The 27,932-nt window shown below is 45.4% G+C and overlaps 1 protein-coding gene across 4 annotated transcripts in view; it reads right to left on the bottom strand.

The window, feature by feature from the left end:
* Positions 1-8,529: 8,529 nt before the first annotated feature.
* kek5 (kekkon 5) overlaps positions 8,530-27,932 on the bottom strand; it is a 177,425-nt gene continuing 158,022 nt past the window's right edge. For all 4 annotated transcript variants that reach the window (XM_046632984.2, XM_046632985.2, XM_046632983.2 and 1 more), the window contains 2 exons: positions 9,796-11,229; positions 8,530-9,639 (listed from right to left, as the gene is read on the bottom strand). In XM_046632984.2, coding sequence (XP_046488940.1) covers positions 8,894-9,639; positions 9,796-11,212 — 2,163 coding nt within the window. In that variant the 5' untranslated portion in view covers positions 11,213-11,229 and the 3' untranslated portion in view covers positions 8,530-8,893. The remainder of the gene's footprint in view (positions 9,640-9,795; positions 11,230-27,932) is intronic.

Here is a 27,932-nt window from a genome sequence, read left to right on the forward strand (position 1 = left end):
TGCCCTGCGAGTTAGCTCGGCAGAGTACCGGTTACGTTTGAAGCGTTAATCGAGTTTCTTCGGAACCGCCCCGTTTCAAGAAATAACGAGAGGGAGGGAGGGAGAGCGACCTTTGCTCTTGTCGCTTCGCTTTCGCAGCTCCTCCGGCTCTTCGCGAATTAGTTTATGAAGTTGAGAGGCGGTTTTTCTTCTATTTCTTTCATTTCTCCCCCTCGGTGTACGGGTAATTTAAATTTCTCACCGAGATCGAGACGCGCCTGTCTGACGACTAGTGTATATTACAGGTACAACGTGTAATATCTGAAACGACGCTGCGAGACCTACATAAAAGTTAACCGTCGCAAGGAAGCCTCGGTATGAAGGCTGTATGAATTTGATTCAGGCCAGGACGGGGTCTTGATTACGAGGATTTTCGGAAGGCCGGTTCAATTTTCGTAAGGAGAGAGAGAGAGAGAGAGAGGGAGAGACGAGTGTCGAGATGAAGCTGTGAAGCGGTAGCCGAGCAGCAGTTGGGGAGCTTGGTAAATAATTACTTGTTTTTCTGCGGTCCTTGCAACGAGAATAATTTAAGTAGCTGTAACAATGGACTGAGATCCGACTGCTAAAGTAGTCCACTTGTCATTGCGGTGGGCGCGTATAAGTATATATACGTACAGTCGAGTCTCCTGAATTAATTATCAACTCGCCTTTGTTACTCTCGAGGAAATTACTGCCGCGTAGGATCCTTGCAGATTCAGATAAGGCGCAGTTCTCTGTCTCTCTTTCTCCTTGAGCTCTTCCGACACCGAAAAACGGTGGAAAACAGGTCCATTCGAAATACAAATGGGGCACGGTCTTTGCTCGTTAACTCAACTTGGGCTGTGCGCAATTTCGCATCTCTGGCGTCAAGTTTCACCGATATATACATATATATGCATACGAAATTACTTATTATAATTTTTCCTACAATCCGACTACGCGAACATTCAATTCCGTATCGCGAAAAAGACGACGTTTTGCCACAATCGTAATAGATACATATCATTTTCATTTCATCACATTTATCGTCTTTTTTTCAACCCTCCGTACCCCCGTACGAAATTCCCCTGCAGCACAATTATCGCCGTTACACGGCGTTCAGTCAAAAAGTGCTTATCTGAAATGCTAATGGACTCTGCAACGACTCGGTTGCCGGCGGGCCATAAAGCAGCTGCAGCGAGGGGAATCGGTAAAACACGCTATCGGACAAATAAAGCCCTTCACGTTGAGCGTAAAAAGTGGATGCTTCGCCCTTCTTCCTTCGCCCTTCGAAAAGTGCTTGGGCGCAGATGTGCGAAACGGCCCAATCAGCGGTGACAAAAAAAAAAAAAAAAAAAAAAAAAACCCGACCAAAATGTAGATTTTGACACACGGGTCTCCATTCTCAATCCGAAACTCGACGACCCCGTCAATTATAAATTCCCAGGTCACGCGGACGGATAAAGTTTTTGCTGAAACGGGACGTGCACGAGGGCACTGTACTAAATAACTAACAATAAGTTTCGCAAGTCCTCTGTATGAAACTGTGAGGCAGGTACCTACGTGCGTGGAATTCTGATTGTGCAAAATTCTCTCTCTCTCTCTCTCTCTCTCTCTCTCTCTCTCTCACTCTCTCTGCTCAGCGTATCTCGGGACGAGCAACACCCCTGCACACTTTGTCTATTGTTTTTGCCCGGAATTGCCACCCTTTTTCCACTTTGCAGCCACACTGTTCCCTTTTATCTACACACAGCGTCGGCTAAGTGAATTCGCAATGAACGTTCGCGGATTTTATCTTATCAGATTTTCAACTCTTTTAAATTTATTTACCAGTATTTCTCGTACATGTTAAGGGCAAAAAGTTTGTAGGAAGAAAAACGAAATTTCCGTTACCGAATGTTTTAAAATTGCTCTTCCTGGGTCGAAATTATGCTTTGGATATCACGATCGTTCCCGCAAATGATCAAAGATGGAAATGGAGCGTGGATAAAGTAAAAGATGAGCGATGCGGACGATTGTGTGAATAAAAGATGAAATGGAAACAAAAGAAAATGGATGTAATGTTTGAACTTTTATTGATCCCAATGGATCCATACACTAACAATCTACTATATGTAATAATACCTATCTATATCATTTAACTATAAAAATTATACGAAATTGTTAATGAGAATAATATAAATTCATTGTGTGTACATATTGACGTGGGAATATTTTTTTCTGTTAATTATACCCTTGGTATAACTGCATGATCACTTTTCTTTGACATTATTATTATTATTACTATTATTGATGATGAAAAATCGTCTAGTGTAATCTCTCTACATATTAGCAAAAGAAGTCGATATAAAACTGATGATGTAAATTTGACATAAATCGTTTAAATTGATTGATCAGTTAATTATTGTACGAATAAATGTTTATAATCTAAATGCTTCAGCGCGTACAATAGTTTGAAACTTATAATTTAACATGGGTCCCATACGTTTAATTATACAATAATAGACGATAAATAACCAAATATAGTGTATAATATAATATAATGAACGTGATATAACTAATTAATACCGAGTAGAAGAAATTGACGCAATAAAAATCATACGCATACATATTGTGCGAGATTAAGCACCCGTTAAATGCGATCATTGTTCTTCTCTTTCTTTTCTGCTCGTCAAACTATAATTTAGTTTAATTTTTTTAAATCTTTAAATTGTATCCTAACAGACTTTTAGTTTCCCTAATGGCGGGTCAACGTTACACTTATATTGTCAATTAAAAACGATCAGGGTTCACTTGTAAATACAACAAGGAATGCGCGTGCGTATTACAGCTGCAGCTAGCCACGAGTACCGTTGAAGAAAAATCTCTGTGTTTCAACTTGATCGTTGGACTTGAAATTAATTAATACAGATCGATTTTTAAATTCAAGTTAATTATACCGCCGTTTTGCAACGCAGTTTTAATCGATTTCTGCACAATAATATCTGATCTTTGGACGAATGATTGCCGTTGTGATCACGTTAAACATAATAAAACGACATCAGCTCGGTGAAAAGATTTCCCTCCGTGTGTGTATTGTTATTTGTTGTTTCCGTCGTTATACGCGACAGCTGCACGGAGCTGCAGCAGCTGATCCCTGTGTAACATGTTATATTAATAACAGTAATTATAACTACTTGGAAAAAATTCACATTATTCATTATTATCGTTACATACTTATATAATAATTATTTTTATATATTTATATTAATATTTAAATATACCTATATACATATGTATACGCGTTAATGCTAATATATTAGAGTCATTTATTGTAATTATTATTACGTAGACCATAGTTATAGAATTTGAATTAGTAATTAGGAATTAGGTGTCCTGAAACAATAACTGTTAGTTTCGCGTAACGAGAAAGCGCGAATTGTTATTGAGCCAGTCAATGTTACACATGTATATATATATCTCATCGATCTGTGTTACAATATAGTAAACGACGTTATATCAGTTACAATATTTAATCCGCGTGCTGCGAAAAAGTGACAAGTATTTTAACAATCACGAGAAGCGATGTAACTATATATTATACAAATCCCTTTCGATCGTTAATCCGTTGTTCATCCGCCTTGATTTCCCTCTTTCTGTTTCATGAATTTTGTCCTTCAGTTATTACAATCCTAAATTTAAAAAATATATGATGTGTGTGTATATATAATAATAATAATAATAATAGTATTAACAATAATTATTATTACGTATTACGCTAAAAGGAATATGTGTGTATATGTGTATCGTATAGATATCGGCTCGCCTATATATGCATAATGCATGGATCGTAGAACGTTGCAAACGGGGTGGGAAGTGGCGAATATTACATGATTCAAAATACAAAATTACAAAAATATATTCGTGGACGTCATCCCAGCCTAACGAAAGTCGCACGTATCAATCGTGTCGCATATATAGTAATAATGTATAATTCGCTATCAAATCTTTTTTCCCGAGCTAATATGCATAAATTAGTGTATTTACATTGGACGACTTCCAACTGGGATGAGCGAACCGCGACTCTTCTAGGCCGCTTAAAATATTCACGACATCGAAGCCTGCTGCTGCTGCGCATCATGCGTCGCGGATAGATGCGCGAAATTTTTGCGCCCCCTTTTTTTTAAAAAAAAAAAAATACGAGCTTAGGAGGGTGGATAATAAGCGCGAAATTTAATTTCTTTTTTTTTCTCCAATCAACACCGGAAGGAAGGTGGCCAAAAAAAAGGAAAGAAAAAAAAAAAAAAAAAGAAACCTCGGGCGGTAATGTATGCAGGGCACAAATTGCAAGATATCTGGGGTACGTTGGTGTGTACTTACGTATACGTGTCGTTTTTACGCCGCCACTTCCTCCCCGCGCCGTATAATATGTACACACATAACGTGTATATACCTACATATATGTAACTTAATTCTGTCATACATTCTGCGTAATACTGAACAGTTATCGTATTGTGTATAATATGTGTACAATATAATTCAATATTGAAACGGATAATCTGAATCCGGGGTTTTTCACCTTGTTGTTATCATTTCTTACTTCTTTTATTCTGTTTTATTCGCATACATGTTATTATATTATAAAATTGTCGTTCGTGTCTGTCTGTGATTGATTTTCCCTGTGACACGGGTGAAATTCATCGCGAAATTACGGAAAAACTTATTTGGCATAAGTAGCATGAAAACGAACGACTTTGGTATATCTGTAGCAGGGAAAATCGAGGGGGCGAGAGATAAAAATGAAGGAAACCCCCGTTATGAACGAATGGTTTGAGCGTGTGTTATAATTGATTTTTCGCCGCTGCAGCGAACCTTGTACGTACGCGTATTATTAATAACAAGTAATCCATCAATTTGAAGTTGGCTCTCGACATTGTGGAAAACAGAAATGAAACACACAAAACCAAAAAAAAAAAAATGTAAAAAAGAGATTGAACAAAAAAACATTACATTTTCGCAAAGAAGTATAAGGAGGCTGTTGTTGCCGTATGAAAAATGATTGAGTGCCTAACCGAGCTGAATAATAAAAACAGCGAGAGTTAAAATAACGCGTTCAAACACCATCAGATAAAATGTCGCATTTCACGACGAAAGGCATAAATTATTATTGTATTATTATGATTTTTATTATTTTATCACCTTTCGTATATCGTGTGTACAATATTCAACGATCACTGAATTCAACCGCCGAATTCGTAATATGTCTATTTATTGAGGAGAAACATTATTCCTTTGATTTCAAAGCTGTCACTCAAGTTCATACGTGCGTTTCTTTTGTGTTTGATTTAATTTATTTTTTTTTAAGAAAGAAAGAAAAATAAAATCGACCGACTACAGTCGAGACTTTTGCGCGAAGTTTTCTGCAGCTTCAAAGTTATATATCAAAGACCTTTGCTGCTTCGTTGTATGTTTTATATATATTATGTACCTATACCACGCTCATCAACGGAGTTCTCTTGCAATTTATGATAATTAACTCGTGCAAGATGATACTCGCGATTATTTTCCTCTCTAGGATCTTGTTACTTTTCCGAAGAAATATCACGGAGCAATTAAGATTTTTTTAGCGGTGCATTAATTATCGTCACAATTATAATCAACGCGAATGGGTCAACGAAATTGCCAGTGGTGAATAATATAAGTCTGCAATTGATGATTTCTTACATCTTAAACGTCAATTTTACTGAATTTTGAAAATTACAATCGTGCGTAAATGGGAAAAAGTTTTTCTTCAATTCAAAACAATTTTCAATTTTCAAATGCTTAATATTATGATTGTAAATCCTCCATAATCACTACTGCATTATTTCGTGGCGCAAGGATCCCCCGAATTTCAGACAATCCATCCATTTGACGTATGTTGTTATTTGTATTACTAGTATTATGTCAGTAGTATAGTACAGTATAATAATACCGGTAATACCAACAAGTGACGCAACGATCCCCCGATTTTCAGAAAATCCATCGAGTTGATGTATATTATTATTGGTATTACTGGTATTATTATAATTATTATTACTTTTATCGCCAGACATTTCAATTGCGTTATAAAATAGTAGGGGAAATCGTTGAATGACATCGTTTTTTACAAATGAATATCACCCTAACAACAATGATAACGGTAATTATGATAGTAATAAATTTTCGACAGTCAATTCGAAAATAAGAATGATTCAAAAAATAATAATAACGACAACGATGTTATGAAAGTATTCTCTATACGTCGCATATCTTATCTACTAATTTATGATACAATATATCGTTATACATACATACCATATGAATATGCGAACAATATTCATCGTGTAATTGGTTGATTCGTACAATTATTGATCATTTATGTATGATATATACGATGTTCAATTATACAATAATCGTATATAACATACATAATTGCTGTACAACTAACACGTAATACTAAATTGTTTAGGTTTCTCAACGTTTGTGCGTCGAGAGTTTCTTTTTTTTTCGATCTTTTGAAATGGTAACTATACCATTCACTTTCTATACAACTTACAAACAGTGTAGTAGGATATAGTATATGTATAGACAGTTGAATATACACTTGGCAGCACACCGTTGGACAATGACAATTGAAGAGTCAACGAATGAACGGAAATTAAGAGGAAAAAAAAAGAAAAAAGAAAAGAAAAGCCAACAACGATAACAAGTAAAAGAAATACGGAAAGAAAGCGCAGTTGATTGGACCAATTGTCGTTACGTCAATTGTCACAACTGTCGATTCTTTCGTTACGCGGCGTAAGCGACGTTGATTGGTACAAGGCGCTGATTGGAGAAAAGGTTAAATAAAAATAGAAGTAGAAAATAAAAATGAAGAATTACATTAACAGTACCGGAGAGAAAAGTTGTAACGTTCTTACTATACTCGTTTTCACTAGCTTCTCGCTTTGAATAACGTAAAGACGTATCATCATCCGGTATCCGGAATCCCGCACGTTTCATAAATTCCCCAGTGAACGCAGGGAAAACGGAAAACGGAAAACGGAAATAAAAAAAGAGAAAAGAGACAGATATCGTCGAGGTAATTCGCGAAACACCCTTGTCCCGTACACACGTCGCGGCCTAGCCGCCCCTTCAGACGGCCAAGATATCCCGAGCTTTTGTCGTCTGAGGCGTCCGACATCGCCCGGGATTCCGGGGTTCGCCTCGCCTCGGATATTTCCTGGCTCGGGTACAAGAGCCTTTGGGTGTCCCGACGACGGGAATACCGGCGTCTGTCTCTCACGCCCCCGGAGTTCTTCCCGTTTCCATTCCTCCCACCCTTTTCCTCTCTCTCTCTCTCTCTCTCTCTCTCTCTCTCTCTCTCTCGCTCGTTCGGGGCGTCGCGACGGCGGCGACGGCGGCGGCACTCCTGCCAATTGGATGCCGACGGTCTGCTCTTTACTCGCGAGGACGCGGGGAGAAGAATGACGGGGGGGTAAAAAGGGAGAAGAAGAGAAATATTGTATTTCCCGCCAAAGTATCTTACCCTCGACGATGTGTGCGCGACGAGATAAACGATACGTGTACGTGACAGTAACCGATGAAAATCTAGCTCGGTGTGAGTTTCCTCTTCGTCCGCGTGCCTCTGATTTCCGGCGGAAATTCAACTCGAGGTGCAGCTACGCAATAAACGGGTATAACCGATTCGGCGTTGCTGTATATACTCTTTATCTGCTTCTCTTAATGTCAAAAATTTCCTTCGTTTGGCGGAAATCAAAGGCCTCGAACGAGTCTCGAGACGAGTTAAACGTAATCCGATATCCGTTACTGGGTGTGTTCGAATATTCTTGCTTTAAGGCGGTGGTGGCAGCAGGTGAAGAGAAAAAATACAAATATTTGGGGGTCTGAATTTATAAACGTCTGAGAATTTGCGGTAGCCACATAATAATATTCTGACCACTTTACGAACGACGCGTTGATGTATAGGAGAATTTCGTTGACCGGAGAAATGCAAATGTTAACGCGTCTCGCATGCATGTATAAAGTTGTGACAGGAAGGTGGGAGGCTGGTGGGATTTCGCACACGCTTTGTAGAAGCCTCACGTTTCGCTTATGTGCGAATAACGGCCTCATCTCAACATCGAGAAAGGGAGGGAGAGAGAAAAAGAGAGAGAGTGTTAGAGAGAGGCCACCTTAACATCGTTTCCATTCAACGTCCAGATCTACAATTAGGCGTATACGTCGAAGAACTTGATCCCATTTTTGAAATCCGGAAATCAGCAGGGTTGCTCCAAAATTAAATTTTTCCTCTTCCTGATGGAAACTTCGCCAATTGTGAAATAAAAATTTCTGAACAAGCACGTCAATGATTTGGAGTATTATTTACAAGAATTAAATTTTCCAACAACCCTGCAAAGATGTAATACAGGTATATTGTAAAACTATAAACTAAGAGTTGTTTTAATACATATGAGATAAAAAAAAAAAGAGGAAAAAGAAAAAAATATCACTGAAAAATGATTCTATACAATAACCTTCGATCTGCACCGCGGATGGGTGAAACAGTTTCTGTTCGAGTTTTGCTGTTTTGTTTTTTTTTTTTTTTTTTTTTTTCACATTCTCTGCGGGAAGCCCTTACATGCCGACGACTATACGAAACAAGAACAGAGTGTACATCGTAGTCCAGTAAATCGCACGTATCCGTCTTAGCACATGATAGTAGTAATAGTAATAATATTGTAATAAAGTACAGCGATTAAACGACGAATAACAATCGCGCACACACTCGCACACACATCGTTTACATTACAAGTTTGCGTAAAGGCACTACCGGTTAGAAGGATTGACGGTACGAGACGATCCTGAGGGTCCTGAGGGCGCGTGGCGTTGGCCGCGATTCGTCGCGGCTCCACCCTCATACCTCGGTTCCGTCCTCGCCCTCGTCCTCGTAGAGCGGCCCGTTCGCGGATTTCTTCTTGGGCTTCGGGGGCGGCCGCGGTGGAACCTTGCGTCCGAGGGTGCCGCCGCCAGCTAGGAAGGGCACTTCCGTCTCGTCGGTAAGCTTGGAGGGCCACTCCGGGGCACCCTCGGGTGCGGCCCTGTCGTTGGGACTGGCGGCGAGGATGTTCGGCGTGCTTCGCTGTATCGCGGGATGAAAGTGCGCCGTCGGGGTGCCGGGAAGAGGCCGCCCCCGCATTCCCGAAGGTTCGGGACTCTTGTTCAGGGAGAGGACGGAGCTGCCGTCGGCGGTCGTGCGTATGCCCAGGTTGTCGTATACGGGTTCAAGGCCGTCGGGCGATGTGGGCGGGGCGCTGCTCCAGCTGGGAGCGCGGGGCCGCCTCGGTATCGTGACGTATCCGTGCCGCGGAAGCACGGGAGGCCCCGAACTGTACGGAGCGGCGCTGCGGTTGTGCGGCAGCGTCTTGAACCCCGGCGGAAAGGAGGCGATGGTTCCGGTCGGACTGAAGCTACCGGGCTGCGAGGGTAGCCGCGAGCTGTCGGGGGCGGTGGAGGCCTGGCTGGTCGGGGAGGCCCCGCGGCCACCCGAGAAGGCGAGGAGATCCGGAGGGTACTGCCGGTAGGTGGCGCCCCTCGGCAAGGTCGATCCCTGATCGAGTTCCGGCGTCGACCGCTCCCTGTCGTCGTCTCCGACACCTCCGGCTGCACGGCGCGCGGTGAAGAAGCGTCGTCGCAGTCCCGTAGGAGTGAAAATAAAACAGAAAGAAAGGGGATGAAAATTAATGTAAAGATCGAGGAAGGTAGCGAGGCCGGATTACTTGGCCGGGCATTGACGCGTGATAAGCGAGGCGTACTGACCGAATACTGATTCGTTGTCCAGAAGGGTTCGGTTCAGCTCCGTCGTCTCTGTTCCGTGGGAGGTCACGGACGGCGCGGCTTCGTACCTCCGGGGCGGTTTCACCACGGGGTTGATCGCGGTTATCAGGGACTTCTCCTGATCCCCGAGGCCGTGGTGTTCGATGGCGTTCGCCTCGGTGCTCTTCTCGTTAGGCCGGGAACGCTTCCGACAACAGTAGCACGCGCAGAGCACGAGGGTCAGGAGGACCAGGACCAGGAGGGCGGTCAGCCCGAGGCCCAGGGCGAGGGCCAGGCTGACCCCGGACTCCGTGTTGCCCACGACGTCGCCCAGGACGGTCAGCGTCACGTTTTTCTTCTCCGAGCCGCCCGGACTGACGGCGCGACACTCGTACTCTCCCTTGTCGGCGGACGTCGCTTTCGGGATCGTCAGGTTTAGCCAGCTTCCGGCCTTCGACAGGACGTAGCTCTTCGTCTCGAGAGGGTAGCGTCGACTCGAATTGCTCAGCTCTCGCTGGCGTAGCCACCACGTAACCTCCGGCAACGGGGTGCCAAAGACCTTGCAGACCAGGGTGACGTCGCCGGGTCCGATTTCGACGAGGGGGGCAGGACCGACGTAGACGATCTTGGGCCGGCAGGCGAACTCCTCGCTCTTTATCCCGCGCCAAATCCTCCCGGCGAGGTTCGGAGGTTGGGCGCAGGTCGTTTGATCTGTATAGAAAGTGGTGTTCATCAGCCAGTCGCGGAACTCCTTGAGATGACAGTCGCACTTCCACGGATTTTCGTGCACCTCGAGGCTCCCGAGTTTCGGAAGGTTTTCAAATATCTGTTTCCTCAGGTGGGTCAGGTTGTTACGGTTGAGGGCGATCGCATGGAGCCCGGGTAGGTTGACGAACGGGTGTTGTCCGATGCGCTCGAGCCGGTTGTTCGACATGTCGATCCTCTGGAGGAAGGTATTGTTTACGAAGACACCGCTCTCGAGTTGCTGGATCAAGTTCGTGTTGAGATACAGGATCCTGAGCTTGTCGGTATCCCCGAAGGTCCCGGGGCGCAGGACCTTGATTTTGTTGTGAGACAGGTCGATCTCGATAACGATTTTCAGACCGTTGAACGCGCCGGCGTGAATCGTCTCTATCCCGCAATCGCGGAGCGTCAGTTTCTGAAGATTGTCGAGTTTCACCTCGAGGAAGGCGTCGCGGCGCAGATTAACCAGCGCGTTCCCCGTCAAGTCGAGGCTCTGGATCACCGAGGACAGCCAGTTCGGAACGGTGGTAAGATTCTGCTGGATGCACTCGGCCGACTTCCTTCCCGAGATCCACTTGCACTTGCAGGGTGCTTCGCAGTCCCAGTCTTCCTGCCCGCCGCAGATTCTCGCGGTCGCCAGCAGGAAGCCGACGAGAAAAATTAGCGTCGAATCCATGGTTGCTTGTCGCCCGGCTGTAATCAGAAAAGAGAACGAAACGTCAGGTAAGATTTCGGCTACAGCAGTGCCGTGTTTCTCCATTCGCATCCCGAGGGCGATGACGGAATATCCTCACCCCCTCCAGGCCTGTCACTGACGCTAGCACAATGCGCGAAGCCCGCCACCCCAGAGCAAGAAAGAGGAACACAGATCCTCCCGATTGCTGTTGCTGAAGGCTCAAGGAAATTTTCAAACCTGAGAGGCTTAAGCTTCGGATATTAACCGAAATGGCTTCGAAAAACGGGAAGGCGTTCCTCCCAGGTCTGGGTGCGAAATATGACGGAGGAACGAAGGGAGGGATCGAGTCGAGAGAGAGAGAGAGAGAGAAAGAGAGAGAGAGACTTGTACGCCACAGTAAATAACAAACGATATTATACCGCCGCAAAGCGCTCTTCCTCTTTCCGATTTTACCCTTTACCCTTCACCCTCTCCCACGACGTTTCCACGAAGATAGTTATTATCCAATTACGTCGAACGTGCTCTACTAGACGGTCTTCAAACTGCAACGTGCTATAGGTCATCCAAGTCTCATTATAACCGAGTTCCGTCAAAGAATAGGAGAAAAATTTCAACTTATCGTTAGACATATTGAGAATATCATTGTAGTTGTTAACTTTGCTGTTTTTGCGGATTAGGTACGCAATTACCTGTAACACAGTTGCGTTCGTTACCAATTGCACTGTGAAGCTTGCCGAGTCAAAATCCTAATTAAGTTTCCAGCTAATTATATACGCGGACAGAATAGCGGGTGTGTCTTGTTTCGGATTGCAATGGACACTCGACCTTCTCCGATTACTAATTAATCAAAGACAGGCGCGTTTGCAACGTTAGCGTCAAAGGAAGAATGGGGTGAAACAAGAACTCGCACAAAGCAGGCGGCGGGGAACAATAAATGAAATGTGGGATAATGGAGACAGAATACAGGCCGAGCCTCTTCCAAGGGAAGGCGAGCCTCAAATGCTCGGCTGTGAGGCGGGACGAAATCACCGAAAGTCAAATTACCGTCGGTTAGAAATGTAGAAAGACCATAAATACGGAAAGATGACCTGCAGAAATATAAAAAAATTTATAAATAAATTTATACCGATATTCTTTTTTTCAGAACGGCCAAAATTACGAAGGGCAAAATGTTGAATTGCGAAAATATCGAAGAGTCGAAAAGTCGACTGTTCAAATGTCAGCCTCGTTCCTTCGTCGAAAATTTACGAATCCGAGTTTATGAATAACGACTGGCCAAACTTACTCGAAAGATTGGAATCCCGAAAAACCCGCTAAAGACAGAATGGCCAAAATGGCGAAAGGTCGGATGCCGTCAGAAACCCGTGTATTCTTTGCAACGCCACGCATATCCGATGGCCGGTGTTTAGTGCCATCTGGGATAAGTCTGCGTAACTATGATAACCGTATTGCGGTCTTTTGGCTTTCTGGCCTTTTTGCATTTTATGGATCGTAATTTTGCTCCTTCTCGACTTTGATCGTTGACAACTAATTTTTTGGGTATTGCGGCTATTCGAAATACTACCCGCTCTCAATTATTAATTTCGAAACTTTCAATTTTCAATACCTCGACATTCTGTGCTTCGGTCATTCGGAATATGCCGACTGTTCTGAAAATACTTTTTCGGATAAGAGAGCATTCGGTTAAATGAACCTTCGGGAAAACAGTTATTCTACTCGGTGATTTATCGAAAATCCCAACTTCGGTACGCTGATCATTCGTTGTTTTAAAATTCGTATCTCGAAAATATCGGGTTTTCGACAAGTCCACTTTTGAATCTTTCAGGATTTTCACCCCCATCCTGAGTATGTTAGCTCGTCGTGGCAATCGTAAAATTAAATAAAAACCCCCGTATAAATTACGGTTTTCGTCGTAGGCACGGATCGACGGATCGAGTTGTTCAGAGGAAAACAACGATTCGCGACGAGTGTGAGTGAAAGGGTTCCCGTACGTAGTTTTTAGATCCTCGCGCTTTCCTCGCTGGATTTTAATTCCCGTCTACTCACTCCGCAGGTCGGGCAATTACGAGGTGATGCACGGCCGATCGAGCGGTTCTTGGATTTGTTGAACGCAACTCGGAACAGCCGTCAAGACTCGAAAGGCAGACGCAACGACCCCGGGGCACGCGACAACGTTTTAATTAAAGTTGACCGACGAAAACGGTTCCAGGGTGCAGGGGCGAGTCGCTGCTGGTGCCGGTGCGCAAAGTTTACCCAAGACAAAGAAGGAGGAAAAACCAACTCACCGGTTGCTTATGCACCCACAGTTATACACGTCCCGGTAACGTCCGGAATATTAATTACTCGCCCCGGGTCCATTAATTAGTCAAATTACGGCTTGACTTTGATACCTTAAATTTGACCCGCGACAAAATTGTGTAAGCGGTGATGAACGACGGTAATATGAAATAAGTATAGGAACTCGGTGTTTGGACAAGAAAAGTGCTGTTGGCCTAACTCCGTAATTCATGTAATATTATATACCTAGGTATATATTGTACATTAATGTGAATACACGGAACTCGGCAGTTGGTTAATTGTATTTAATTCTGTCAACAATTGGCACGAACGGTATAATCAACGGCTTGTGTGCCATGCAGGCTGTAGGCAGTGGCTCTCGAGAAGTGAAGCATTACTGTATTCATCATCGCGGGTTACATAGACCGGGTGAATGAGTGTAGAGCGAATGAGTTACGAGGGTAGAAAATTTACCAAGTGGGTATTGTGCGGATTGTTGAAATAATTTTATATACCTGCGGCGAGGGATTTGGCAACACTGGTGGGTGCTATTTTTTTTACATCCCCGGATCGCGTCACCGGTGTCAGTGTGTGTTTGCGTCACGCGTAATTAATGGTCTCCTATGTAAAGCTGGGACTAATTACACCTGAGTGAGTAAAAATTCAATATGTAAATGAAAACATTTCTGCACATGGCATCGTATCGCCTCCTTCTCTCCGCCCAACCGGTTTTCCCTATGACCGTGTCGTTCGTTAGCACGCGTGCATGGAATGGAAACAAGGAACATGATACAGCGAAGGGGACGTCGGCTCGACAACCCGGGGATGCCCGGGTAAAATTTGACGGTTCAACGGCGACGAAGAGCGTTAACACTCGGCGATAAAAATGATCGAGTTATGGTGCAGGTGGGGTGAACAACGGGACGGGAGTGGGGGTCAATCAACGCAGTTTAATGGCGAAAAAAACGCACGTGACGGCAGAGAAAAAAAAAAAAGAAAATCATTTATCCCGAATTTTTGCACGTCAAAGGTGATGAGCGTTTCGATGAAAAGAACGGCTCGCCCCGGTCACGGTTCCATTACGCAACAACGCGCGAGACGCCATTTTTTTCTTTCACCGATGAAAGTGAACGCGATTTTCGGCGACAGGAGATCCGAGGAGAATGTGAAAAATCGTAATATGTCGAGCGGGGTTATCCTGCACAGATGTATACTGTACGAAATAGCCGAAAAGCTGAAGATGAGTTTATTTTATTTTCATACATTTTGAACGAGGGTAAAAATACTAGGGAGCTACGGTGGGATCAAATAAAGAATAATAAAAAATAAGATAAAAGCGTTATTACGGGTGCATGGAACGAGGTAAATCCCGGAGACTCAGCGGGAAGTGGCGGCCATCGGAAGAAGTAGAGGAGGGAGAATTAGATCCCCGAATCCCGGGCCAGTTGCTTGCTTGGGGGTTCGGGGGGTTGGGGGGTGGTCTCTATACCACGGCGAGTGTAACGACGACATTAAATCCGAAGCACTTTCTCTCGGAAATAAAGGGTTTCACGGGAGACGGGGGTGGGGGTGGAGGAGCAAAGCGTGCCTTGCTCTCTTACGCACAGCGTTTCGTAATCTCAAAATATGGGAAGCGACATTGCCGCTTTAAGGTGCAGGTGTGTGTATGCGCGTGAACTTACAACGTCCCCCGCCCCCTCCGTCCTCTGGGAATTTTGACCCAAGGTGCCGCCGAAGTTAAATTAATAACATCTCGCCCTAACCGCGCCCTCGTTCTCCTTTTATTATTGCATTAAACTCCGCGGTTATAAACCACCGTGCCGGGGAATAAATTAATAATTGAGGGTACACCACGGCCTCGGCATCGCGTCGGCGAAACATCGCCTCGTATTTGTCATAGACGTATCTACGCAACAAGTGTCCTTCTCGCTAGTCCCGTCGATGACGGTATCAAGGAGTACAACTTATTATCGGCGAGCGACAAAGGGTGGGTGGTGGGGGTGCGGAAAATAAAATTGGCAAAAAATAAAGTACAAATAACGGGAATGAAGTATTTACATCGTGTGCAGGTACTGCACTCAGATCCTAATCGTAATAAACAGCTACACAAGGGTGAGGGTGAAGGTCTATAACCACCCTGCAGGCGGGCGTTGTTTCAGAGTTCCGCTTCACGCAAGAGCTTGCTAGATTAATAACGACCTGCACGCGGGACAGGATGTGGCAGAGGTAGCTAGCTACTCGTGGCACAAGATTGCGTTCGTTCATGTGAGCCGTGCACGATGCCGGGTACCTTACTTTATATTCACTGCAATAATGGAAAAACGATGTAGGAATTAGCCAAATATTTTCATTCAATTGACCTACGTTTGGATAACTGGGGATAGTGATCACAGCTGCACTGCTCGTTACAACAACGAGGTATTTGAAATTAAAATACATGACGCAGTGTTGCTGAAAGATGCATTGTCGCGATGAAATGACACTAAATCGGTCAGCAGTTCGTCATTTTCCACATGAAAATTTAACGCTCGTTATCGAGTGAACAAAGTGAACGACCGAGGCTGCGAGTCTAGACCCCAATACGCCTCTATACTTCCTCCCGGAGTCAATATACACAAGGTATCTGGGTCGTTCCCTTACGTAAAGGGCATCGAAGGTAACCGGAATCATCTGTTACGAGGCAAATTGACATCGGAGCTTATAAGGGGGGTGGAAAAATGGCCGGAGCTGCTTTTGATTGAGGCTGCCGGTTCCTTGAATTTCCTTCACCCGCAGCAGCACGAAGAATCGTGTAACACGTAACGTCATCCGCAAACGAATTGCACGACTTATAAAACGTTCTTTGACTTCCGGACAAACGCAGCGCGACATGATATCGACAAGAACGAACGAACTGACGCGTGACACGCTACCATATTTTTGTTACGTTACGCATATCTGGAGGGGTGTGTGCGGTTCGAACCCCCAGATTTTTACCGGGACACCCCGCGACTTGTACAGATTTTACGATGCTTCATCGACTCTCCCATACTTCGGGCTAACTTTTCCCCAGCTATACAGCGTGAAACGGGGTCGAGTTGAAAACGGATTGGCTCCCGGACGAGACAGATTGACGTTTTAAATTGCCCCCCCCTTTGTTTCAGGGTAATTGATTGCGTCCAGGGAAAATATTTCACGTCCGTTCGTCAACTCAATTCCACGGCATTTAATTTCTCGAAAAAATGATAATCCAGAGGAAACACCGCGATCTCGCTCGATCGAATCGCGTTGTCATCGTCACTTTGTAACACAGTGCTTCCCAGGGTCTGTTACGCTCTGTTTGAATTACACCACCGCATACACGCCCGTTCTCAAACACTCGCTACGCATACAATTGTGCCGCGGAATTGATGCGACTTGAGGGTTTCCGCCCGCGTGTATTATCCATAAATATACATGTACATTTCGCTCCTGGAAGAGCAAATACTCCGTAGGGCGCGTGACCTTTGTCACAAACGATCGGAGGCAGGTATGGTTGTTGATTCAAGGAAGGTAGGTGCATCAAAGCAGCCGCGATGTGGATCGTGTTTTAATAATTACAATCGGAGTAGGTACCTACTCTGCGTTCCTCCTGTTTCCGTTGCAAAAGTGGCACACTAATTTTAATCGGTATTTACACGAGGGCTCGACTCTTCTGCCCGCGTTTGATGACGAAATGGATACTGTTAAATTAGAATTAAGCGTTTCCTTTGGCTGGATAAACGTGCAGCGGTTCGTTTCCACCCAAGAACTTTAATCACAGTCATCGATATACGGGTTCGGCGAAACGATCGTTCACGCAAAATTTTACCCCGTGACGAACTTAATGCCAGTGAGGTATTGGCCGTATTTTTCTTGCGTTACCTTCATCCGATCAGTTTTCTCTTTCTCTCTTTGACCGGTGAAAATGTATTAGACGATTACCCGAACGTGAATAAAGATAAAAGGAAGATGTACCGTCATCTGTTAACGTAGAGAATAAAAAATTTTCGTCTTTCTTGAAAAAAGATGTGAATAAAATGGAAAATAAGAAGCAAGGGGTGGAAAAAGATTGACGCACGTCTGGAACCTCGGCGAAAAGCTTCTTTCTTAGGATTGATATTTATGAACGCACTTCATTTCGGACTATTAATAACAGACGCATAAAATCAATGTAGCTAAGAGGTGAATAAGAATGATTGCGATAAAAAAAAAAAAAAAAAAAACAGCATAAAAACAACGTTTAATTTTACCCTTATCCATAATTCAGTTGAACATTTTCCACGCTACATTTTCCGCCTCTGTACCCCGAAGTTAATGAGGCAGGGTTGACCGGAGGAAATTGGAAAAGCGTTGCCGTAAGAACGAGCAAACAAATAATTACATCAGACTTTCGTCTCATGCTAGGGGGGTTGCTTCGTAGGTAGGCAAAACACCAACATCGACACCGACGTCAACGGTGAGATGCGAATGTCGCGTGTCGTTTATCGTCACCTCACCCGCCATGGCACAGAGCTTTTTGAGAGAGGTTCAAGCCTGAGGCCATCTTACTCTCCTCGGTATTCACGAGGGTACAAACGGACGGTTCTTCCTTGAGCTCATCCTGCTCTTAAATTTGTACGGGTTTTATTCATCCCCTTCCCGACGTTCCTCTCATACCATCTTAATCGCACCTTTTCCACAAGAGAAAAGGTAAGAAAAGGCAGAGAAGCGCAACTCAATTGGTTCGTTACTTTGTACAATTTAAATAAAAAGGGGAGTTTACCGTTTCGTATATTACAGGTGTACGATACGCGTGGTCGTCTAATGAGAATTCGAATTCATTCTTCCTTTCTTTCTTTTTACTCTCGATGGTTTTGCATATCCTCTCTCCCTCTCTCTCTTGCTTTTTTACCTCGCTCTTATACCACGCCAATCCCCGCCCCGAGTTTGAAGTAATTAAATATACGCGATATGTTAATTACCGGGGAATACATTACGCGCAAGAGGGGCTCGCGGTGCTTCGGCTTCAACCACGGTGTGCGGCTCTCGTGACTACCGAAGGTGGGAGCGGCTGCCCCCCGTTCTCCAGGTGGGCGGCGGTTGCGGTGGTGGCCTACCTGCCGCATCGACCGCAGAAACTCTACAATGCCCCTCGTGCCGCATCCAGCATTAGGAGAAGCCTGAACTTAGTCGATCGCCCGAGAGCGAGTTGGCAAACTTGGCCGTGGCCGTACCATTCCTCATATTATCGACTAGCGAGTCGTTGGTCTACGGCCCCGTTATATGCACCGTGTAAATCGTCATCCCGTGTATCTCTCGACCACCGTAGGGCTCGCCCGGCGACCAACTTCGTCCATCACCAAAGATCCCGGAACTCGGAGATCTACCGACGTCGGGACTCGGGGCAGGAAACCTTATCGAGTGCGGTGAAACCGAGGAGAACCGGGAACTCCGTCCTGACCCCGGGAACTGTAGCCAACACGCATCGTTCTAGCGGATCAGTGTAAACCCGGAAATACGTCCTCGATGAATCGAGACTGAAAACTCGAAGCAGGGAACTTGGAATGTAGGGGACAAAGGGGACGCGATACTTTTATTCGTCGAACAGACACGTCAAATAAGCCTTGCTCTTTTTTCACCCCCCTTCCTCCACCCCATCCCCCTGAAAGTGAAGACAGGTTTGCGGAACAAGCGTTGAGGCGCGATTCTCGGTGGACAAGAGCTGGCTTTAGGCTCGATTATCCAGAGGTTCAGGAATCGAGGAATCAGTGTAAGGGATTCGGAAGCTACAACGCCCGGTCCCCATTAGGGGATAAGTCAGGGTGCTGGCGGGACGTTGCGGGCGAAGCGGAGGCGGGAGGTAGAGAGATTGGTGGCTGGGATGGGCATCTCAGTTTCGGGCTTCTAGTTTTGTTGTTCTTGAGAAGGTCATTCCGGAAATCCGAGGAAATAGCCCCAAGTTCCCAAGGATGTATATCCTCGGTGTAAAACGGCGTGGAGATAGATAGAGAAATGGAGAGAGCGGAAAACAACTCCGGTGTATAATTTGTCACGGCGGTGAGAGACGGAGACAGAGAGAAAGAGAGAGAGAGAGAGAGAGAGAGAGAGAGAGAGAAGCGTTAAGAGAGACGGAGTAGTTAACGCTCGGTATAACCGGTATTTACCTTACTTCCTTGCACGGGGTTGAAATCGGGCGACAAAGCGATTGTACGTACACCTAGACCATCGTAGATACATCACCATGCGAACGCGAACACGGACGTACGATATTTATGCATATAGACGAACGAGTGCAGGGTACTCAAGTTTTTGCGATCGTTAAAGGAATGTTCAAGTTTTCCAGTTCTACGCGGCACCAAACGAAGATTGTAAACCGTTCCGGCAACGACCCGCGGAGTCGTTAGGGGTGCCACACTGATGACGGTGTAAAAAAAGCAGCCGATGGGGTAGGAACAGAGTTGAAATATACAAATTCGTAGAGGGTAGAAGAGTGTTGGAGCGCCGTGTGGAAAATGTTTGCGCGCATAAATCGGGAGTGTCGGCGTATCGCGGCCGTTTGATCAGGGGTAATTTTGTCGGATCATATGATTTATATCTTTCTATAACTTGGTGCCGCGAAGAGCGACCTGACGAAACGCCGTTCGAATATTTTCTTTCCCCGCGAACGCGATGGTCCTATTGATTCGTTTCCCTCAAAGGAGTCTCGTGGCTTCCAAGGCAGGGGAGGAGGCGAGGTCAATAATATCAGTTCGATCGGGCGACGAGCAGGCACGACAAAAAAGTTAATGGTGCCAAGTCCTGATCGAAGGCTAAACCGTACACGGTACAGAACCGACAATATCACCGATGCCCACCTACCACGGAGAAAGCGGCTCTGGTGGAGAAGAAAGTTCTTTCGAGCTCAATACTTCAATTCAAATTGACCATTCTACTGCCGACATAAAGGCAAGCCTTTTATTCGATCGAGCTCAAGCGATGGCTGCCGGCTGGCTATAGCTGGGACATCGAGATTTGATATCACTCGCCGACCGAACGACGTCGCTCGACGAACCAAAGTCCGTCAAAATCTCGGCACTCGCGACGTAACGACGAAGGTGCGATTCATTGGTGAACAAGAACGAAACCCTTGGTTCCCTCGTCGAAACCTGAACTCCTCTGGATGTTCAGGCAAAGGTTACAGACCGCAGCTACTCCTGCAATTTGGAACAATAACTCGTAAAAGTGGCAGGCACGTCATCCTGCGCTGGATAGACACGTAGCCGAACGTGTTGGTGCGGCGCACTTTGCACTTTCGCAACCCCGATATGCCAAAGTAGTCTTATTTCCGCACTTTATCGGCGGAGTGCAAACGCGGCCGGGGGCCAGGCGGCGTCACTTATTCGCCGCACACTCTTTCGGGACTCGGGGTGTGTTCGACCTGCAACGCCGTAGGCGCAAGATAAGCGACGACATCGACCCCCGCGGAAAAGGGAAAGGGTCCCAGTTTTCGTCCAGTCGGAACGACGAAAAGATTCCGAGATGCGCAGAGTTTATTTCAGCGAAACGCCGTGCGGGAAATGGAACGACTGTTTTCTGCATCGTGGCGTATGCAGTTGCTCGAATATCCCTCCCTATAACTCGAGGCCTGCAGACAGTCGCCGCTGCCAGGTCAGGTCGCAATCTCGCGGTTCGGCACCTGCGCATTACCATTTCATTCCGCCGAACGTCATCCCGTCGAATCCCGGTCGACTGGATTTGTGCAACGAGCTTTTTGGAAGTCGAATTCCGATTACAGCCTGCACTGCAAGTCGTTTACAGTGGACTCGAAATAACTTGCCCATTTGTTTTCCACGTACCTACCTATAACGCAAACCCGGTTGCGAATCGAATTATATGTATACGCTATATCCATCAGTCAATTGCAAACGGAAGCGGGTTAAATTGTGAACTCAAATTATCGACTGATGGAAGTTCGGTTTAGGGTTGAGCCTCGCGAAGTTTCTGAACCCCATGAGCCCAACTCCTCCGTCGCGTTTCATTGTCGAGTATACATGTAGGTATGGTTTCTCTTTCTCTCTCTGTCAATGATGCTGAGCTTGCCTCTTTTTCTTTATTCCTTTTCCTTTCTCCCCACTTTCACCTCCATCCCTTCATCCTCTTTTTTTTTTTTACGAACGTGTGTAGACTCGGGCCTAAGCACACTCCGTTAATGTTTTACGCGCGGCACATTTGCGGAGCTGATTACCCCCTTGCCAAATGAATTCCACGCCAGGGAATATAAACATTAGCGATCCCTACCCCGGCGAGAACGGACGCCACGGTTTTTTTTCCCGTCCATTTCTCTCTATTTGTTTTATTTTTCCCATTTTTCTTTTCTTTTTTATCCTCGCCAGAAAACACTGGTTTTATAGGATTTTCGTTATTTTATGACTCTGACACATGTCAGATTTTACACGAACGACGACGATGCCGCCGCTCTTTCCTCCGATCGCAGTCACACTGTGTCAAATAATGCAGGAACTGCGGAAGATGGGCATTACAGACTCACAATCAGCCGTATTACGGATAAGACGGAAGGATATTTTAGCAAAACTTTACCTTTAATTGATACTAAAGGAGCGACGGATACATGGCAGTTGGGTAGGGTAGGGTAGGGTAGGGTAGGGTAGAGTAATAGTAGCCCGGATATAATACAGAAATTATTGGAAAAGTTAAAAGTATAAGTTAGTTGGCAAGTTATGAATGGTTAAATATGATAATGGCCAAGTATACAATGGCCGTACCAACCAACTCGCCTACCCCCAACTCCTTTTTCTTCTTCCTCTTCTTCTTCTTCTTCTTTTTCTTCTTGTTCATTTTTTCCTCTCGGGGTATTGGAATTGAAAAATCTTTAACGTTATCGAAGAAAGTAACTAAGTGCATCTATATAGAAAATTGGTAAACGATCAAACAGCCCGGTCAGGTAATATTGGATGCTCATTTTCCTGCAGGGTCTAGACCAAAGAACCGCCCACTCACAAGCCGAACTCAACCCCTTGCGAGTTAGCTCGAGACTATAGAATTCATTAAACCTTTCGCATGTCTTACGAAATAACGTATACAACATACATTATAACCCCCGCACGTGCGAATAGGTAAAGGTATGGATATAATAATGTATCTACTTATCGAAAGAGCCCCCCCCCCCCGATGTGTGTGTCTAAATTAAATTCGTCCGCTCGTTCCGACTGATGCAGGTATGTTATACGGGGCGTAAAATTCACACGCGTATCACTCCCTCGAACTTTTATTTACCCACGGGAAATTACCATTTTAAGTATCCGCCACCCCGTGCCGCGGTGGGGCTGTGAATCGGTGACCCTGCAAGCACTAGCTTCCCCTCGCTCTGAAATGGCCGATAATTGCAGTTATGAACGACAAATGATCCGATACGATTAGTGGAATCCATCAAACGAATATACGTCACTTTGGAGCATTGATTTTGGTAATTACGGACGGTCATTTTTCTTATTTTTAATTTTTATTCTTTTTCATTGTTGTTTCATGGAGCCATTTTTTTCGGTAATGGACATACGTATATCGACGTGACGCACGTGTTTAGCAAGTTCCAATATTCTCGTCACGTAGTTGAACAGAGTCAGAGATACTTCCGATTACTTTTTCAACTATTCTCCCGAAACTATTTAAGAATTCCAGAAGCGGCGAGTCCACCGTAGAAGGACTAAGAGGGTGAGGAGAAGGAGGAAGGAGAGGAGAAGGGGTCGGTGCACAAAGGCGTAGTGTAATCTTTGCATCTTCTCTGAACGTTATTTAGCCGGAGGGAATTGCAATTGCTAACAAAGGCCGAGCAGTTTTACCCCGTTGCTGTAGTAATAACAGCACAAACACACAAACGCGCACATGCCCGGAGAAAAAACGTGGATTTATCTTCGCATAGAAAAAAGGATTCCACGGCTGGTACTCCGCAGGCAAAAACCGGTAGAAAAATACATTCTCTTATCGCATCCTCGCGTCCTCGCGGCAGTGAACGGGGCGCCTCTTCTGAACCCGGTCATTGATCGAAGGTCATTTAATCATGAAAGGAATGATCCATCCCTCGGTGACTGTACGTCTTGTTGTTCGTGCACTGAGCGCGGTCGCAAACGACTTTCGAGATTAGTCGTCCACTGCTCACGGAGCACTGATCGTCAGAGAGCAAACAGCGGGCCGCGAGGATTTAGCGTCCGTTCGAGGTTGACGGTGGCTCTTTGGCGCCGAAGCTCGACTGGACGGAGAAAGGATTCGAGCTTATAATATCCAGCTCGGCCATTAGAGCTGCCCGCAACCAGCGCCGCGTCGGCGGTTCATTGTTATCATTCATCATCATTATCGGCGTTCTTATAAATAGACACCGGCTCGCGGCTAACAATCTCCCTCCTCCTCCTCCTTCTTCTCGCGGCACATCGTTGCACCACCTCCAGACTTCACTTATCTTCGGCTAGGGTCAGACCGTGAATTAAACGCATGACCGCACGATTTCACCGCCAGTCATGAGTCGACCAGCGAAATATCATATCCGTCCAGGAATCATCAATCATGCCCGGTTTATACAATCGGTCGGGTGAAATAGTTGGACGTCCTCTCCTTGTCACGCGTCGTTAGCTCGTCGGGAAAATTCAACTCGCCCCTAACACCCTTTTCCCAATTCGGAAAGGTAAGCTATTTGCTCACAACGGAAAGCCAACCTTCGTTCCGACTTGTCGAGTACCGATCGTACGTTTCGTGCCGTGGACACGAACTGGAACGGCAATTATACCATTCAACGCCAATTCTATCCACAATTGTCGAGATGTCAACGGCAGTCATTCGTGGAAAAATCAGTAGGTTAACCGGACGTTTTCAGCAATATAGTATCGATGGCACTGGTAAGAGGTTATACAGGTAACTGTACGAAAGAACATTTGCCAAGGAAACATTTCACCATATTTTGAAACAGCTGTATACGTTCAGAAATAATGCAAACGCGTGAAGTTAATTGGATTTATAATTCTTGGTTTACACTGCAGAATATTGGCGTGCAAAAACTGGATAATCCGGGCGAACACATTGGTTCTGGGATTACGCACGAACAACGCATCAACCTACCGGTAGGTACAATGTGAACAAGTCCCGACCGAAGGTATCGTTATCGTAGTTAAAAAACAACGAGGTGAGAGGTAATTTCATAATAATTGCGTGCATATATATACACATGTAAGCTATTGCGTGATTCGCGTGACCGTAGCGCATTGTCTGGATTAAAATAAATGTGATAATAAAAGGGCACCACCACGGCCACCAGTAGGTATCAGAAACAGCAGGTGTGCACAAGGGATTTCAAAGGTCTGGGAGTAGAGTAGAGATTATATAACGGGAGAACTCTACTGAAAAGCAAACAATTGAATATCGCGCGGTGCCCCGATCGACAAATTCTATTCAAACGCCGCCCCCTTCTTCTCCCCCGTTTTCATCCCTTCAGAGGTTGTAAGTTTTCTTCGAGCCAAACTTTCGTCATAAATAAAGATGGGAGGTATCCATGGAATCTAGGGGCTACGCGGCGCTGCAGAATCTCGGAGCGTGCAAACAAATTATACAGTTTGCTCACCGCTAACGAGATTGCTCCCCCTCCCCCCCCCCGTCCTTCTCCTTCTCCTTCTCCTCCTCCGCCTTAACCTTCACCAAATTGCTCAACTTGATCAGCTCTCATACGAACATAGGTACATGTATTATACGCGTCCGGACCGATGATACCCCCTTTTCTCTCTCTTCATTTCAATGATGCTCAACGTGATGAAATATTTACCCAATCTTCAATAATCTTATATACGTTATATCGAGAATTTTCCTAACAGTTTGTTCAAGTACGTACGATTCACTGCCACGTTAGCCGATCATTTCGCACTTAAATAGATCCACGTACCTGTTTTACGTTCAACCGATACTTTGGCACACTTGAACGACCAATTTGATCGCCCTCTAAAGCGTAGTCAAACTGCACCATCGACCTGACCGTCTGACAGGATCAATTGTTAGAACATGAACTCAGCTGTAAGTGATGCAAAATTGACTTATTCCAGGATTGCTCGTTCTTCAAAGACTACAGGTTTGATGTTCACGATCCCAACGATATAAACGTTACGAATGATCATTTTCTCTGTCACTGCAAAGTCAGTTTTTCCCTCGTGAGACGGTCGTGAAAGTGACGTCGGTACGTTACAGAAAAAATAGATAAAAAGAAAAAAGGAAAGTATGAAAGATGCGTATCCTCGATAATTCAAGAGCGAATTGGGACTCGCCTTTCCTTCCAATCCTCGCCTCGCTACCAGGCGAACGGGAGCCTTAACGGTGTATATTACAGGCAACTGACACCTCGGGCGATAACCACGTTAACTCTGCACTGCCACACGCAGGAAGATGAGGTAGAAGGCTGAGGGTAGAGCGGGCAATGGCTGGCTCGACACCGCACAGGTGCCCCTGGGGGACTCGTATTTGGCTATTAATATGGATACCATGTCGATACACACCTGCTGGCTTCCCCGAGCGAGAGAGCCTTACTTACGATTAGACACGCGGGTTACGCTTGTACCTGTGTGTGGTTCAGGAGGATCGGGAGGAACGCGAAGGAAATTTGTGAACGTCACAATTTCATACTGAAACGAGACTCGATGTCTCGAGTTGTCTGAGATATTGGCCAAGATATTGAGGAGGGAATCCCGACACCGAGGTCATAATTGCCGGTCGATACGACATTGAAAAGGCGAGATTCGATTGGCTGACACGAAGCCGCACCGCAACGTCGTCCAAATGTATCGATGCAAGAAGGTATAAATGGAAGCTACGGCGAGTGTTCAATAAAGCCTGTCTACCGTCTGGTGGATGTTTACAACTTTTCGAGATCCCTCAACGATGTAGTACGTAAGTAATCCGTGATGGCGCACGTCGAAAGGATTGCATATAAACTTTTCAAATAAGACCGTCTACAATAAATCAGAAACGCCTTGAGCTGCTCAGCTTCCTCTCTCCTTTGCTCCGGTATATTCCTAGAAGTCTGATATTGTGAAGAGTATATTACGCACGCGAGGAGTCCGCCGAACTTCGGCGACTTGGTACACAAGACGTTACACACAACTTTTGCGAAACCACCCGCTTCGTCCTCCACCAATACTGTCTACAGTTATAAGCCGCCGAACACGAACGCGACTTTCGTTATGTAAATATTACTCGCGCGTGAGTCTATGATACGTAGAACTTACGCTTGCACCACGAAAACTGGGGGAAAGAAAGGGGAAGCACGAAGAATTAAGGGTTACGAATTATCCCGCTACCTCCGAACCGACTCGCGAAATTTTTGAAAAATTTTTATCCGTCACTCGCGGTTTCAGTTCCCACGCATTCGTACACACACCGACACTGAGAAAATAAATTTTAACCCACCGCCCTTCGACCGAATCGCTCGAGAATTCCGCGACATAACAAAGTTGATGTATCGAAAAAAATTTATCGTGGAGGATTTGGCAGAGAAGGAAAGAACGTACAGGGGTGGAGGGGGTTGAAAAAGGAAACAAAAAATCACGCCTACGAAAAAACGACTAAAATGGTTCACGCGAATCGCGGTGCGGTAGCCCTGCTATAAACCGCGGCGTAACGTACCTTCTAATTTAGCCCCGTTGCCTCAACCCATTGAACAACAATTCTGCACCCGCCCGGCGTTCTTCTCCTCTTTTTCCTAACCACGACGACTAAGTTATAAGTGAGCGAAATAACAATAAAAATGAAAATGAAACGCGGTGTTTCACCGAACCGTGTTGTATACACTTTATACACCGCGTTAAAGCAGGAACTAAATTTTCCTCCTTTTATTTATAGAAGCGGACGCAATGGCGGAAGTTCCTACCACCCCCGTGTAAATACTTCACGGTATTCGACAAATTGTTTGTCGCCCTCCCCGGACGCTCTTCTTTCTTCTTCTTTTCGCGTTAAAAACACCGCTGAGCCGAAGAAAGAGACAATTATAACGGATAATTAGAGCTCCGTCGAATTTCGCGGATGCCTTACACGTCACGGGACGATCGACGATCCTATCTTTGGGTCTCGACCGATCATAGACAAAGGGTCCGTATTATATTCTCATTTAGCGGCATACCCGAAGCGATGGATCACCTGTATGAAAGTGCTTTGTTACGAGGCCCCTTCGGCTGGTTAAATTTCACCGGGAGAAAGATCGGTCCGGGACGAAGATCAGTGGCGGTCGAACCTCGAGACGTATCATATGTCTTCGGAACGACCTCAAGTTAGCCCCGAAGCTCGGACTCTTCTTCTCGGTCCGACGTAGAGTCTCAAAAAAAAAAGAAAGAAAAAGAACCGTCGCCGTCCTCTTCGCCATTTCGAGATTATTTTCACACTTTTTCCAATGTTTTCTTTTCGTTCCTTTACCCCCCTTTTCTTTTTACCTTGCCAAAGTTTGAAT

Source organism: Neodiprion pinetum, chromosome 6 (genome assembly GCF_021155775.2).
Source record: "Neodiprion pinetum isolate iyNeoPine1 chromosome 6, iyNeoPine1.2, whole genome shotgun sequence".
Lineage (NCBI taxonomy): Eukaryota > Metazoa > Arthropoda > Insecta > Hymenoptera > Diprionidae > Neodiprion > Neodiprion pinetum.